The 15,661-nt window shown below is 41.7% G+C and overlaps 3 protein-coding genes across 5 annotated transcripts in view; 2 read left to right on the forward strand and 1 right to left on the reverse strand.

Annotated features, from left to right (window-relative positions):
* Nucleotides 1-15,661, forward strand: part of LOC133575696 (uncharacterized) — a 459,465-nt gene that overhangs the window by 155,682 nt on the left and 288,122 nt on the right. The gene's annotated exons all lie outside the window — the stretch shown is intronic.
* On the forward strand, nucleotides 1,415-13,534 carry LOC133575730 (uncharacterized). The gene is made up of 3 exons (XM_061928534.2): nucleotides 1,415-2,037; nucleotides 9,386-9,604; nucleotides 12,264-13,534. Exons 1-3 carry the CDS (start codon nucleotides 1,914-1,916, stop codon nucleotides 13,328-13,330), a joined length of 1,410 nt encoding a protein of 469 aa, XP_061784518.1. The 5' UTR covers nucleotides 1,415-1,913; the 3' UTR covers nucleotides 13,331-13,534.
* The window catches only part of LOC133575699 (uncharacterized), a 37,005-nt gene continuing 25,725 nt past the window's right edge, over nucleotides 4,382-15,661 (reverse strand). The window contains exon 4 of the mRNA XM_072912160.1: nucleotides 4,382-4,524. Within this exon, the coding sequence (XP_072768261.1) occupies nucleotides 4,430-4,524 (95 nt within the window). The 3' untranslated portion in view covers nucleotides 4,382-4,429. The remainder of the gene's footprint in view (nucleotides 4,525-15,661) is intronic.

Here is a 15,661-nt window from a genome sequence, read left to right on the forward strand (position 1 = left end):
CTTTGGGGTCGCGGGGGGCGCTGGAGCCTATCTCAGCTACAATCGGGCGGAAGGCGGGGTACACCCTGGACAAGTCGCCACCTCATCGCAGGGCCAACACAGATAGACAGACAACATTCACACTCATATCCACACACTAGGGCCAATTTAGTGTTGCCAATCAACTTATCCCCAGGTGCATGTCTTTGGAAGTGGGAGGAAGCCGGAGTACCCGGAGGGAACCCACGCAGTCACGGGGAGGACATGCAAACTCCACACAGAAAGATCCCGAGCCCGGGATTGAACCCAAGACAATATTGAAAAAGTTTAAAATGATGACACCAGGAAAAGACCAGGTGAGTTATCAGATGATCAAAAACTTAAGTAGCATAGGCAAAGAAGTGGTCTTGAAATGATATAGTAGGATATATAAAGAAGGAAAATGATCACCTGAGTGGAAAGAAGCTGTAATAATTCCAATATGCAAACCAGGGAAAGACCCGGAAGAGGCAGGTATTTATAGGCCCATAGCATTGACTTCACATTTGGGCAAAGTTATGGAAACAATGATTAATGAAAGACTAGTCTATTATTTAGAGTCAAAATAAATAATAAAAAAGTATCAAAGTGGATTTGGGAAAGCAAGAAACACAAAGAAGCAGCAGCTGAAAGAGGAAATTAGAAAAGGACAAATAAATAAATAAAGTATAATTGCAGTATTTTTTGACATAGAGAAAGCTTATGATATGTTGTGGAAACAGGGCTTGCTGATAAAACTACATACAATTGGGATTAGAGGGAAAATGTATAGATGGATAAAAAACTTCTTAACAAGTAGAACAATATTAGTAAAAATAGAGAATGAATATAGTAGAGAATATGAAGTGGAAAATGGGACCCCGCAAGGGAGTATAATAAGTCCAGTACTGTTTTCAATAATGATAAATGAAGTGTTTAGTGAAGTGGAAGGGTTAGTGGAGGTGGCACTGTTTGTGATGATGGAGGGATGTGGAAGAGAGCTAGAAATACACATCATAGAGAAAAGAAGATTCAAAAAGCGGTAAATAAAGCTGAAGAATGGGGAACAGCTTGGGGTTTAAGATTCTCTGTTGGAAAGACTAAAGTCTTGGATTTTACAAAGTAAGGAAATACAATAGAGAAAGGGAAATACTGGGAAATAAGTTAGTGAAAGAGAAGATTGGGTTAGTACTGGAAGATATTTTAGGATTGCACTCAGAACACATAGGTTATAAAACATTATAAACATATTTTAAAAAAAAAGACTGGGTTGAATAAAAGAATATAGAGTAGGGATCCACCTCGGTCCACACTCCATTTCAGTAGGTGGCGGTAATGCACACCACAAGGTTGCTTGTCAACCGCCATTAAACCAAAGAAGAAGAAGAAGAATTATTCGACACAAGCCTGGAAGCCTCCGCACATTTCCTCCCATCACTAATTGAAAGGTTGATAGCGCGACCTCCTGTTCTGTAGAATGTAGTATGGACCATAGGACAGGACGAAGACCTCCTGTACTGTAGAATGTAGTATGGACCATAGGACAGGACGTTAAGAAGCTGTGGAGGCCTAAGATGCTCTACTAGTCTGCTGGAAATCCAAAGAAGACGAAGGAGTCAAAAGCAAAATGGCGTTTGACAGAGAAGGCCTAAACGTGGCCACTGGCCATTATTGTTTCTCTATTTGTATTTAGTGCATACATGTACGCATATATGTCGTGTAGTAGATGAAACATTGTTAGTCATTGTTTGTATCCGGATACATTAGTCTGAGCGCACTTTATCAAGTCTTCTGCTAGTTAGCTTAGCTTGCTAGTTAGCTTAGCTTGTTAGCTGCTAACAAAGAGACGCGGACGTTATCAACACATCGCTAAGTAGAGATCAAATGTGAGTGTAAAGTGTTGTGATTGTGTGAAAATGTGCGAAAGAACGATAGCAAAGTATGAGGAGGAACTTTGTCCAACAAAAGAGGAGAAGGAGCGACAACATCAACTACTGGACGCTGTTTTCAAGAAACATCAAGTTGTGTTACACAGAACAGGTTTGTTGACTTCTTACTCTCACATCTTTACTAACTTTATATTTCATTAGTAACACTTTTCTTCAATAGGAAGATGCTTTGTCTTGTGGGGATGATGCAATGCTTTCATTGAGATTCTTCATGAAAACGAGACAGTTTGAGGTTGATGTTCCTCTCAGTTTGTAACAATGTGTGATTGATTGATTGAAGGACTTATGAGAAGTTTGCATAGGAAAGGGTACACTTTCATCACGGTACACATTCACTGCTACAAGAAAGCCTGACATGGTTTCACTTGAAATATTTGTTCACTCACACAGAACACAGTACTATGTAGAACGTAGCATTTAAAATACAAATATATGGCAAGAAAATAAATAAAAATATAATTATATTCCCAGTTACGAGTAGCCACAACCTGTAATGTCTTTTCAAAGCAACTTTGAAGGAAGTAAGGGATTTACACTCCTTTATGGCTATTGATACAGAGTTCCACATGTTGGTGGTATAGCAGGCAAACAAATTAGAACCTTTTTTGGAGTGAAATCTGGGTTGAATGTGATTCGTACAACTACCTCTGGTGTTATAATGGTCAATATATTTAACATTTTGGAAGTATCTAGTCAGCTGCATGGGTATTTTAATGGAATGGTGTATGATATCAGATTGATACCCAAATTTCTGGTTTAATCCAAAACTAATGTAAAGTATCAAACAACAGAAGAATTAGTGATTATTACATTTTAACAGACGTGTAGATAGAACATGTTAAAACAGAAAATAAGCAAATGTTAACAGTAAATGAACAAGTAGATTAATAATCCATTGTCCTGAGTTCAATCCCGGCCTCGGGATCTTTCTGTGTGGAGTTTGCATGTTCTCCCCGTGACTGCGTGGGTTCCCTCCGGGTACTCCGGCTTCCTCCCACCTCCAAAAAACATGCACCTGGGGATATGTTGATTGGCAACACTAAATTGGCCCTAGTGTGTGAATGTGAGTGTGAATGTTGTCTGTCTACCTGTGTTGGCCCTGCGATGAGTTGGCGACTTGTCCAGGGTGTACCCCGCCTTCCGCCCGATTGTAGCTGAGATAGGCTCCAGCGCCCCCCGCGACCCCGAAGGGAATAAGCGGTAGAAAATGGATGGATGGATGGATGTCTACCACTTGTCATTTAATAATTTTGACAAAATAATAGAATATAAATGACACAATATGTAACTGCATAAGTCAGCAGACTAATTTAGGAGCTTTTGTTTGTTTACTTACTACTAAAAGACAAGTTGTCTAGTATGTTCATTATTTTATTTAAGGAAAAACTTGCAATAATAAACATATGTTTAATGTACCCTAAGATTTTTTGTTAAAATAAAGCCAATAATGCACTTTTTTGTGGTATCGAAAAGTATCGAAATACATTTTGGTACCAAAAGTTGGTATCAGGACAACACTAGTAAGAACAGAATTTGTCGGTTGATTCTTTGACTACCTTAGTAGTCATTTTTTCCCTGGAGAGATTAGTCTCTATGATGCAGCCAAGATCGGTAATCTCATTTTTGTTTGTTATAATATTGTCACCCACTTTGACTGTGAAGTTATCTACTTTTCTGAGGTTAGGAATTGACCCAAAGACCTGTGTATAGTAGGCAAATTAATTAGAACTTTTTTTGGAGTGAAATCTGGGTTGGATGTGATTTGTACAACTACCTCTGGTGTTATAATGGTCAATATATTTTGAAGTATCTTGACAGGTACATGGGTATTTTAGTTGTATGGTGTATCTTGTACACCAGACCAACTGCAAGAAGATGTACTCTGTCAGATACCAAGAGCCTCCCCACATCAAAGGCCTACTGAAACCCACTACTACCGACCACGCAGTCTGATACCGTATTTTCCGCATTATAAGCCGCCCCGGGTTATTAGCCGCACCTTCAATGAATGGTATATTTCAAAACTTTGTTCACCTATAAGCCGCCCCGGGTTATAAGCCGCACCTACGCTGCGCTAAAGGGAATGTCAAAAAAACAGTCAGATAGGTCAGTCAAACTTTAATAATATATTACAAACCAGCGTTCTAACAACTCTGTTCACCCCCAAATGTAATGTGCAAATGTGCAATCACAAAAATATTAACACTCAAAATAGTGCAGAGCAATAGCAACATCAATAACTCAACGTTGCTCGAACGTTAATGTCACACAACACACAAAATAAACATTTAAAGCCCACTTTCTGAAGTTATTCCTCATCCATAAATCCCTCGAATTGTTCGTCGGTGTCTGAATTAAAAAACTGGGCGAATACGGCATCCAAAGTCGAAGTCATCAGAGTCAGTTTTGCTGTTGTTGTCCAGCAGTTCCGTGAATCCTGCCTTCCGGAAAGCTCGGACCACAGTTGAGACCGATCTATCCGCTCAGGCATTTATAATCCATTGGCAGATGTTGGCGTATGTTGTCCGGCGCTGTCTCCCTGTCTTAGTGGCGCAGGTCATCTTGTTGCTGCCTCTACCTACGCACCATTCATTCATTTATGTTCAATTCTCTCGCTGCTACTCTATTTCCGTGTTCTACTGCGTGACTTATTGCCTTGAGTTTGAATTCTGCGTTGTACGCGTGTCTCTTAATAGGAGCCATTTTGTGGTCTTTACAGATGTAAACACACAAATGAAATGAAACGTAATATCCGCGCGCTTCTTCTTCTACGGGGGCGGGGTGGTTGCTTACAGTAGAAGAAGAAGTGCTTCCTCTTCTATGGGGGCGGGTGCTTACCTTGGCGGTTGCTTACCGTAGAAGAAGAAGCGCTTCCTCTTCTACGGGGAAAAAGATAACGGCTGTTTACCGTAGTTGCAAGATCTAAATTTTATGAAAATGAATATTTATATTAATCCATATATAAGGCGCACCGGGTTATAAGCCGCACTGTCAGCTTTTGAGAAAATGTGTGGTTTTTAGGTGCGGCTTATAGTGCGGAAAATACGGTAGTTTAAATATCAATGATGAAATCTTAACATTGCAACACATGCCAATACGGCCGGGTTAACTTATAAAGTGCAATTTTAAATTTCCCGGGAAACTTCCGGTTGAAAACGTCTATGTATGATGACGTATGCGCGTGACGTCAATAGTTGAATCAGACATTTTGGAATAGGTCGGTCGCCAGCTTAAATTGTCTTTTTTCATAGCTAAATTCCACAGTATTCTGGACATCTGTGTTGGTGAATCTTTCGCAATTTGTTCAATTAACAATGGAGACTGCAAAGAAGAAAGCTGTAGGCGGGATCGTGTATTAGCGCGGCGGCTGCAGCAACACAACCAGGAGGACTTTGAGTTGGCTAGCAGACGCGCTACCGTGACTACAGCTTTGGCTTCCAAACATTTGATCGCTTGCCCGTACGTGCGTGCCGCTATGTGCATGTCACGTACGTAAGTTTGGGGAAATATATGTTTCTTGCCGTCTCTGATGGCGGCCGGGGTGTCGTCAAAAGCTACAATGCCCGCCGCCGCACCGCTGTCCTCACCTGTCTGGGTTGACTTCCTCCTTCTCCGGGCCGCCGACCGCATCGATGATCGGGTGAAGTCCTTCGTCGCGCCATCGATCGCTGGAACGCAGGTGAGCGCCGGTGTTGATGAGCAGATGAGAGCTGGCGTAGGTGGAGAGCTAATGTTTTTAGCATAGCTCTGTCGAAGTCCCGTAGCTAAGTTAGCTCCAATGGCGTCGTTAGCAACAGCATTGTTAACCGTGTGGTTACAGGTCCAGAGTTTGGTAGTATTGTTGATCTTCTGTCTATCCTTCCAGTCAGGGGCTTATTTCTTCTGTTTCTATCTGCATTTAAGCACGATGCTATCACGTTAGCTCCAAAGCTAAAGTGCTTCATTGATGTATTGTCGTGGAGATAAAAGTCACTGTGAATGTCTATTTCGCGTTCTCGACTCTCATTTTCAAGAGGATATAGTATCCGAGGTGGTTTAAAATACAAATCCGTGATCCACAATAGAAAAAGGAGAGAATGTGGAATTCAATGAGCCCTTGTACCTAAGTTACGGTCAGAGCGAAAAAAGATACGTCCACTCTCATCCTTCACTCTCACGTTCCTCATCCACAAATCTTTCATCCTGGCTCAAATTAATGGGGTAATCGTCGCTTTCTCTGTCCGAATGGCTCTCGCTGCTGGTGTAAACAATGGGGAAATGTGAGGAGACTTTCAACTTGTGATGTCACGCTACTTCCGGTACAGGCAAGGCTTTTTTATCAGCGACCAAAAGTTGCGAACTTTATCGTAGTTGTTCTATACTAAATCCTTTCTGCAAAAATATGGCAATATCGCGAAATGATCAAGTATGACACATACAATGGATCTGCTATCCCCGTTTAAATAAAAAAAAAAAATTTCAGTAGGCCTTTAAGGAAATGGTTGGTGGAAAGGTGAGCCCGAGATGGACGGTTGAGTAGAAGCCCAATCATTTTGTTTTGGGCTGTCTGGAGTTAGTTTTTCAGGGCTTTTAAGGCGTCACGGTACCAAACATGAACTCTGTAGTCAAAGTGGGGTTAAATGAGTGCTTGTGTTAGAGTCTTAAGTGTATTTCTACCCACCAGCGAGGTGATCGTACTATGTAAGAAGTAAGGTTGTATGATATACCGGTATTAGTATAGTACCGCGATACTAATGAATCATATTCTGTACTATACTGCCTCTAAAAAGTACTACTTCTATGATAATATTATTATTTTTTGGCATCACAACATCTTTCGTTTAAAAAATAATTATATTATGTTTATAAACTCAGGACGTATACACACTATAATTTTGAATATGACCAATATATGATGCTGTAACTACTTGGTATCAGATTCATACCCAAATTTGTGGTATCATCCAAAACTAATGTAAAGTCTCAATCAACAGAAGAATAAGAGATTATTACATTTTAACAGAAGTGTAGATAAAACATGTTAAAACAGAAAATAGCAGATATTAACAGTAAATGAACAAGTAGATTAATAATCCATTTTCTAACACTTGTCCTTAATAATTTTGACAAAATAATAGAATATAAATGACACAATATGTTACTGCATATGTCAGCAGAATAAATTAGGAGCTTTTGTTTGCTTACTTACTACTAAAAGACAAGTTGTTTAGTATGTTCACTATTTTATTTAAGGACAAACTTGCTAGAAGAAACATATGTTTAATGTACCCTAAGATTTTTTGTTAAAACAAAGCCAATAATGCACTTTTTTGTGGTCCCTTTTATTGAGAAAAGTACCAAAATATTGGCATCGGGACAACACTAGTAAGAACAGAATTTGTTGGTTGATTCTTTGACTACCTTAGTAGTAATTTTTTCACTGGAGAGATTAGTCTCTACGATGCAGCCAAATTAGGTAATTTCATTTTTGTTTGTTATAATATTGTCACCCACTTTGACTGTGAAGTTATCTACTTTTCTGAGGTTAGGAATTGACCCAAAGACCCGTGTACTTGCAAGTACCAGGGCGAGTCTTAATTTGCCAGTTTGTCATTGAAAGCCTTGCTAGTCTAGGTCTTGAGGATTGTAGCTTTGCTTGTTTTGTGGCCGTCAGCCTCGGTCTATGTTCTTTACGGGTACAGAAAATGATGGAATGATCACTTAAGCCGCATACAGTAGTTCCACTTGTGGTGATCTTAGACTGGTCAGAAGTAACAACGAGGTCTATGAAGGTTTAAAAGGACTCACTCACCCTGGTAGTTTGCTTAATGAGCTAAGTGAGGCAATGTTGGTGGCACAGCTTAGTGAAGGTTTTAAAAATGGGTGCATCCTTTCAGGACATATCTGTGTTTCAGTCCCCAAGAAGATGTAAACCTGTATCAACATGTTTACACAAAACTCACACGCTCACCAAATACATTTTATACTGTAATCAAATCTAATTAAAGTTATAATTTAACTTCCTGATTCTGACCTACATGCATCAAAAAGTAAAAGTAAACATTTATTTTCAATAACCAAAGTAGTCAACACTTGATTTATTAAAAGAACATAAAGCTGACTGACTTTCCTTCAGCGTGTCGTAGATGGTCTCCAATTCCTAAAGAGGAATTGTTGATGGAGATACTCCATAAAACAGCACATAGTAAAACATGTTTTGGTAAAAGTTCCTTTTGGCCCAGCCAACAAAATGACCACAAGAAAGTATTTTGCATGATGACAAAAACATATTACTTAAGGTATTTTGGAATTAGATTTTTTATTTCCATGATATTAAAGTTATAGTAATGACTACTGGATCAGTTCGCAGCCGAGTGTGAAGCGACTGGGATGAGAATCAGCACCTCCAAGTCCAAGTCCATGGTTCTCGCTCGGAAAAAGGTGGAGTGCCATCTCCGGGTTGAGGAGGAGACGTTGCCCCAAGTGGAGGAGTTCAAGTACCTCTGAGTCTTGTTCACGAGTGAGGGAAGAGTGGATCGTGAGATCGACAGGCGGATCGGTGCGGCGTCTTCAGTAATGCGGACGTTGTATCGATCCGTTGTGGTGAAGAAGGAGCTGAGCCGGAAAGCGAAGCTCTCAATTTACCGGTCGATCTACGTTCCCATCCTCTCCTATGGTCATGAGCTTTGGGTTATGACTGAAAGGACAAGATCACGGGTACAAGCGGCCGAAATGAGCTTCCTCCGCCGGGTGGTGGGTCTCTCCCTTAGAGATAGGGTGAGAAGCTCTGTTATCCAGGAGGAGCTCAAAGTAAAGCCGCTGCTCCTCCACACGGAGAGGAGCCAGATGAGGTGGTTCGGGCATCTGGTCAGGATGTCACCCGAACGCCTCCCTAGGGAGGTGTTTAGGGCACGGCCGGCCGGTAGGAGGCCACGGGGAAGACCCAGGACACGTTGGGAAGACTATGTCTCCCGGCTGGCCTGGGAACGCCTCCGGATCCCCCGGGAGGAGCTGGACGAAGTGGCTGGGGAGAGGAAAGTCTGGGCTTCCCTGCTTAGGCTGCTGCCCCTGCGACCCGAGCTCGGATAAGTGGAAGAAGATGGATGGAGTAATGACTATGATAAAGTTTAGGTGTCATTGATCGTATACAGAATATAATATTTACACACTTTACATCAGTGAGTTTAAAGTTAAGAATGCCTCAATCAATGCTGCCTTGTACTTATAAAAACTTTTCAAATTGCCCACCAGCAAATTTCCAAGTCTATTTTTTAACTCACTTTTGAATTGATTTTAGTGGCTGGGACAAAAGGAGGTATTTCCCGTGTTTGTATTTGTTGTTTTGCTACACACTTTTAACACAACACACGAAGGAACACAAATAATGTCATTGTGTTAACAGTGTCAGTCCAAAACGATTTCTATTCTCTGTTTATCTTATTTACTTATTTACCCAACAGAGGTCCATCAGCCCCCTCACATTAAAGAGGAAGAGGAGGATCCACATCAACCAAACATTAAAGAGGAAGAGGAGGAAGTGTGGATCACTCAGGAGGGAGAGTGTCTTCTAGGGCAGGAGGAGGATGATGTCAGCAAGTTTCCACTGACTGTTGTCTCTGTGAAGACTGAAGAGCATGAAGACAAACCACCTGAGTCCTCACAGCTTCATCACAGTCCAAGTAAGCACATATCATTTTATTCTCAGGGCATTCAATCCATCACAACTGGACTGTTCACTTTGTCTTAGAAGACGTTTGTCCTCTCATCCAAGTAGGCTTCATCACTTCATGCTCATAGACTTAAAGTCTTAAATCTAATCACTGGAATTTAAAGGAGAACTGCACTTTTTGAGATAATTTTTTTCTATCATTCACAATCATTATAAAAGACATGACGATGGATATATATTTTTAAATCACATTCTAACTCATAAATGAAAATAAAAGTCCACTTGCAATGGAGCCCATGGGAGGTCCTCTATAACCATCCAAAAACCACCAACAATACTCCATTTGCATTTTATGCCTTGAATATCGACCAGGTATTACAAACCCCGGGGTTTAGCTCGCTCGTCTGCGGGAACAAACTGCCGCCATTGCTTGCCGTGCTAGCGAGGTCCTTTGTCCCTGAATTGCTCACACACTCCGGCAGATTCAATGGGGGTCTGGCGGCAGATTTCTTTGATTTTATCGTTGGAAATGCATCTGCTTTGAGTGTCGCAGGATATCCACACATTCTTGCCATCTCTGTCGTAGCATAGCTTTCGTCGGTAAAGTGTGCGGAACAAACGTCCAATTTCTTGCCACTTTGGCATCTTTGGGCCACTGGTGCAATTTGAATCCGTCCCTGTTCGTGTTGTTACACCCTCCGACAACACACCGACGAGGCATGATGTCTCCAAGGTACGGAAAACAGTGGAAAAAACGGAAAATAACAGAGCTGATTTGACTCGGTGTTTGAGAAAATGGCGGATTGCTTCCCGATGTGACGCCACGTTGTGACGTCATCGCTCCGAGAGCGAATATTAGAAAGGCGTTTAATTCGCCAAAATTCACCCATTTAGAGTTCGGAAATCGGTTAAAAAAATATATGGTCTTTTTTCTGCAACATCAAGGTACCGTATTTTCCGCACTATAAGGCGCACCGGATTATTAGCCGCACCTTCTATGAATTACATATTTCATAATTTTGTCCACCAATAAGCCGCCCCGGACTATAAGCCGTGCCTACGCTGCGCTAAAGTGAATGTCAAAAAAACGCTGCGCTAAAGTGAATGTCAAAAAAACAGTCAGATAGTTCAGTCAAACTTTAATAATGTATTGAAAACCAGCGTTCTAACAACTCTGTCCCAAAATGTACGCAAATGTGCAATCACAAACATAGTAAAATTCAAAATGGTGTAGAGCAATAGTAACATAATGTTGCTCGAACGTTAATGTCACAACACACAAAATAAACATAGCGCTCACCTTCTGAAGTTATTCTTCATTCGTAAATCCTTCGAATTCTTCGTCTTCGGTGTCCGAATTGAAAAGTTGCGCAAGCGTGGTATCCAAAATGGCCGGTTCCGTCTCGTCGAAGTCATCGGGAGTCAGTGTCGCTGTTGTTCTGTGAATCCTGCCTTCCGGAAAGCTCGGACCACAGTTGTGACCGAAATATCTGCCCAGGCATTTACGATCCACTGGCAAATGTTGGCGTATGTCGTCCGGCGCTGTCTGCCCGTCTTAGTGAAGGTGTGTTCGCCTTCGGAGCTGTGTGAAAAAAGCCACCCGGCCTCTTCGCGTAAACTTCCCTTAACCACTCGCTCATCTTTTCTTCATCCATGCATCCCTTCGAGTTAGCTTTTATGATGACGCCGGCTGGAAAGGTCTCTTTTGGCAAGGTCTTCCTTTTGAATATCACCATGGGTGGAAGTTAGCATGGCAAGCTAGAACCACAGTGAAGGATGACTTCTCATTCCCTGTGGTGCGAATATTCACCGTACGTGCTCCCGTTCCACAGTGCGGTTCACAGGAATATCAGTTGCTGTGAAATACGGTAGTAATCCGTGTGCGGATGGAGAGATTGCGTCTTTTTATGAACCGGATCGCTTAGTAGGAGCCATTTTGTGGTCTTTACAGATGTAAACAGGAAATGAAACGTACGGTGATATCCGCGCGTTTTTTCTTCTTCTTCCGGGGGCGGGTAGAAGAAGAAGCGCTTCCTGTTCTATGGGGGCGGGTGCTTTCCTTGGCGGTTGCTTGCGTAGAAGAAGAAGCGCTTCCTGTTCTACCGGGAAAAAAGATGGCGGCTGTTTACCAAAGTTGCGAGATCGAAACTTTATGAAAATGAATCGTAATAAAGCGCACCGGGTTATAAGGCGCACTGTCAGCTTTTGAGAAAAATTGTGGTTTTTAGGTGCGCCTTATAGTGCGGAAAATACGGTATATATTGACGCTTACATAGGTCTGGTGATAATGTTCCCCTTTAATATTCCATATAATGTTTTTTTTTTTTTTTTGTGACGAGCATTTTTCAGTCCTTTTGTCATCCATGGTTGGTTGTTTTTCTTTTGCTTCTTACTAAGTTATTTCCATGGACAACATAAACATTGATATTATACATGTGGGCCAATATATGGTGTTTAAATGTAACTTTGATGTGGCAAGCTACTTTTGCAGTGTAGCTTGCTACAATTCTCTGAGGATAGCTTAGCTACATTTAATTGAGAGTAACTTGTAGCTTAGCTTACTACATTGTCCAGGTCGCTTGCCCATCACTGTCTATTTACCCTACCTCACATGTCAATAGTTTGAATACTGCAAACTTCAATACAGTAACACCTCATTTGTTCTGCAGACGTCCAGCGGGTGTCAGCGGGGAGTCATGAAGAGGAGTGGCACACCAGTGTGGGACAGAAGGAGCTACAGGCCCCCTCCCACATTAAAGAGGAGCAGCTTCATGATGAAGATGAAGCTCAGTCCTTACAGCTTCATCACAGTCAAAGTGAGGAGAACAGAGGGGCGGAGCTTGTAAGTCAACACATCACAGAAGCTGATGGAGAGCATTGTGAAGATATAAAGTCAGAACCAGACAGCATCTTTGCTCCACTGTCAGACATGGACCACATGATGTCAGACTCTTCTGATCACAGTGACCACATCCAAAAACCTTTGGAGAGTAAAAAAGACTCTAAAGGTGATACGAGACATCACACTAACAACAAACACTTTGACTGCTCTGAATGTGGGAAATCATTTAGACTGAAGAGTAATTTTACAAGACACATGACAACACATAATGGGGAGAAACCTTTTACTTGCTCTGTTTGTAAGAAGAGTTTCTCCACAAAGCAAAGCGTGACCAGACACATGAGAACACACACTGGAGAGAAACCTTTTGCTTGCTCAGCTTGTGCTAAAAGATTCAACACTAAGAAGGAAATGATATTACACGTGAGAACACACACAGGTGAGAAACCTTTTACATGCTCAGTTTGTAAGAAGAGTTTCGCCAGAAAGGAACGCATGACCATACACATGAGAACACACACCGGAGAGAAACCTTTTGCTTGCTCAACTTGCACTAAAAGATTCAACACTAAGAATGACATGATAATACACATGAGAACACACACAGGTGAGAAACCTTTTACTTGCTCTGTTTGTAAGAATAGTTTCTCCAGAAAGGAACACATGACCATACACATGAGAACACACACTGGAGAGAAACCTTTTGCTTGCTCAGCTTGTGCTAAAAGATTCAACACTAAGAAGGAATTTATATTGCACATGAGAACACACACAGGTGAGAAACCTTTTATTTGCTCTGTTTGTAAGAAGAGTTTCTCCAGAAAGCAAATCATGACCAGACACATGAGAACACACACTGGAGAGAAACCTTTTGCTTGCTCAGTTTTTGAATAAATATGTATAAATTATCACACTAACTTTAGTCGGCTTACAGTCTGTTGCTTTAGTTATTAGTTATTGTGCTCAAGTTAAACTTTTCTATTTGTGCAAGGACAAAAACTTCTTGTCTGAGGGGTGGCCTCAGCCGCAGATGTTATCTTTGTTTTAGCCCGCTAACAGCCAAGGACTTCAAGGACCTCAACGAAGATAAGATGACAACACGCAGACGAAGCAGAGACTTTAAGGACCTCAACGAAGATAAGATGACAACACGCAGTTGAAGCGGAGACAAGTCGAAATCACAAGGCTCCCAGCACATTCCGTCACGTATTGTGCGTCCTGGACCTGCTTTGCATAATATATGTGACCACTCCTTTTAGAGGCGGTCTCAGTGATGTTGACTGTGGAACTCTTGAATAATTAGAGGGACGCGGGAGCTTAACCTTAGAGCGTAGGGCGAGACTGTGACTAAGTGTGCAGCTCCATGCGTTCTCCACATGAGCTAATTTGAGCTCTGTCTCTGCATGATTCCTTGCTTCTTGTCTGATTAATAGATGTCATCAGTGTTTGAACCTGACACTCAGCTTGTGCTAAAAGATTCAATACTAAGAAGGAACTTATATTACACATGAGAACACACACAGGTGAGAAACCTTTTACTTGCTCCGTTTGTAAGAAGAGTTTCTCCAGAAAGGAAAGCATGCCCACACACATGAGAACACACACTGGAGAGAAACCGTTTAGTTGCACGGTGTCTGATAAGATGTTCAGGTTTAAAGGGGAACATTATCACAATTTCAGAAAGGTTAAAACCATTAAAAATCAGTTCCCAGTGGCTTATTTTATTTTTCGAAGTTTTTTTCAAAATTTTACCCATCATGCAATATCTCTAAAAAAAAGCTTCAAAGTGCCTGATTTTAACCATCGTTATAAACACCCGTCCATTTTCCTGTGACATCACATAGTGAAGCCAACACAAACAAACATGGCGGATAGAACAGCAAGCTATAGCGACATTAGCTCGGATTCAGACTCGGATTTCAGCGGCTTAAGCGATTCAACAGATTACGCATGTATTGAAACGGATGGTTGTAGTGTGGAGGCAGGTAGCGAAAACGAAATTGAAGAAGAAACTGAAGCTATTGAGCCATATCGGTTTGAACCGTATGCAAGCGAAACCGACGAAAACGACACGACAGCCAGCGACACGGGAGAAAGCGAGGACGAATTCGGCGATCGCCTTCTAACCAACGATTGGTATGTGTTTGTTTGGCATTAAAGGAAACTAACAACTATGAACTAGGTTTACAGCATATGAAATACATTTGGCAACAACATGCACTTTGAGAGTGCAGACAGCCCAGTTTTCATCAATTCATATATTCTGTAGACATACTCTCATCCGCGCTCTTTTCCTGAAAGCTGATGTGTCCAGTTTTGGAGTTGATGTCAGCAGGCCAGGGAAGCTAGGGTCGATATTCTTCTCTTGATCATCTTCGGTGGCATAAGGGACGGTGTGAGCCAAGACATCCAGGGGGTTTAGCTCGCTCGTCTGCGGGAAGAAACTGCCGCCATTGCTTGCCGTGCTACCGAGGTCCTTTGTCCCTGAATTGCTCACACACTCCGGCAGATTCAATGGGGGTCTTGCGGCAAATTTCTTTGACTTTATCGTTGGAAATGCATCTGCTTTGAGTGTCGCAGGATATCCACACATTCTTGCCATCTCTGTCGTAGCATAGCTTTCGTCGGTAAAGTGTGCGGAACAAACGTCCAATTTCTTGTTACTTTAGCATCTTTGGGCCACTGGTGCAACTTGAATCCGTCCCTGTTCGTATTGTTACACCCTCCGACAACACACCGACGAGGCATGATGTCTCTAAGGTACGGAAAACAGTCGAAAAAGCGGTGTTTGTAATGTGTTTGAGAAACGTGACGTCATCGCTCCGAGAGCGAATATTAGAAAGACGTTTAATTCACCAAAATTCACCCATTTAGAGTTCGGAAGTCGGTTAAAAAAATATATGGTCTTTTTTCTGCAACATCAAGGTATATAATGACGCTTACATAGGTCTGCTGATAATGTTCCCCTTTAAACCAAAAATAGACAAAAGGCGAGTGCCGCTAGCTTAGGAAAGGCTATGCAAAACGAAACTAAAACTGAACTGGTTGCAAAGCAAACAAAAACATCATTCTGGACGACAGCAAAGACTTACAGCGTGTGGAGCCGACGGCGTCCACAAAGTACATCCGAACATGACATGACAATCAACAATGTCCACACAAAGAAGGATAGCGACAACTTAAATAGCCTTGATTGCTAAAACAAAGCAGGTGTGGGGAATAGCA

Source organism: Nerophis lumbriciformis, linkage group LG33 (genome assembly GCF_033978685.3).
Source record: "Nerophis lumbriciformis linkage group LG33, RoL_Nlum_v2.1, whole genome shotgun sequence".
Taxonomy (NCBI): domain Eukaryota; kingdom Metazoa; phylum Chordata; class Actinopteri; order Syngnathiformes; family Syngnathidae; genus Nerophis; species Nerophis lumbriciformis.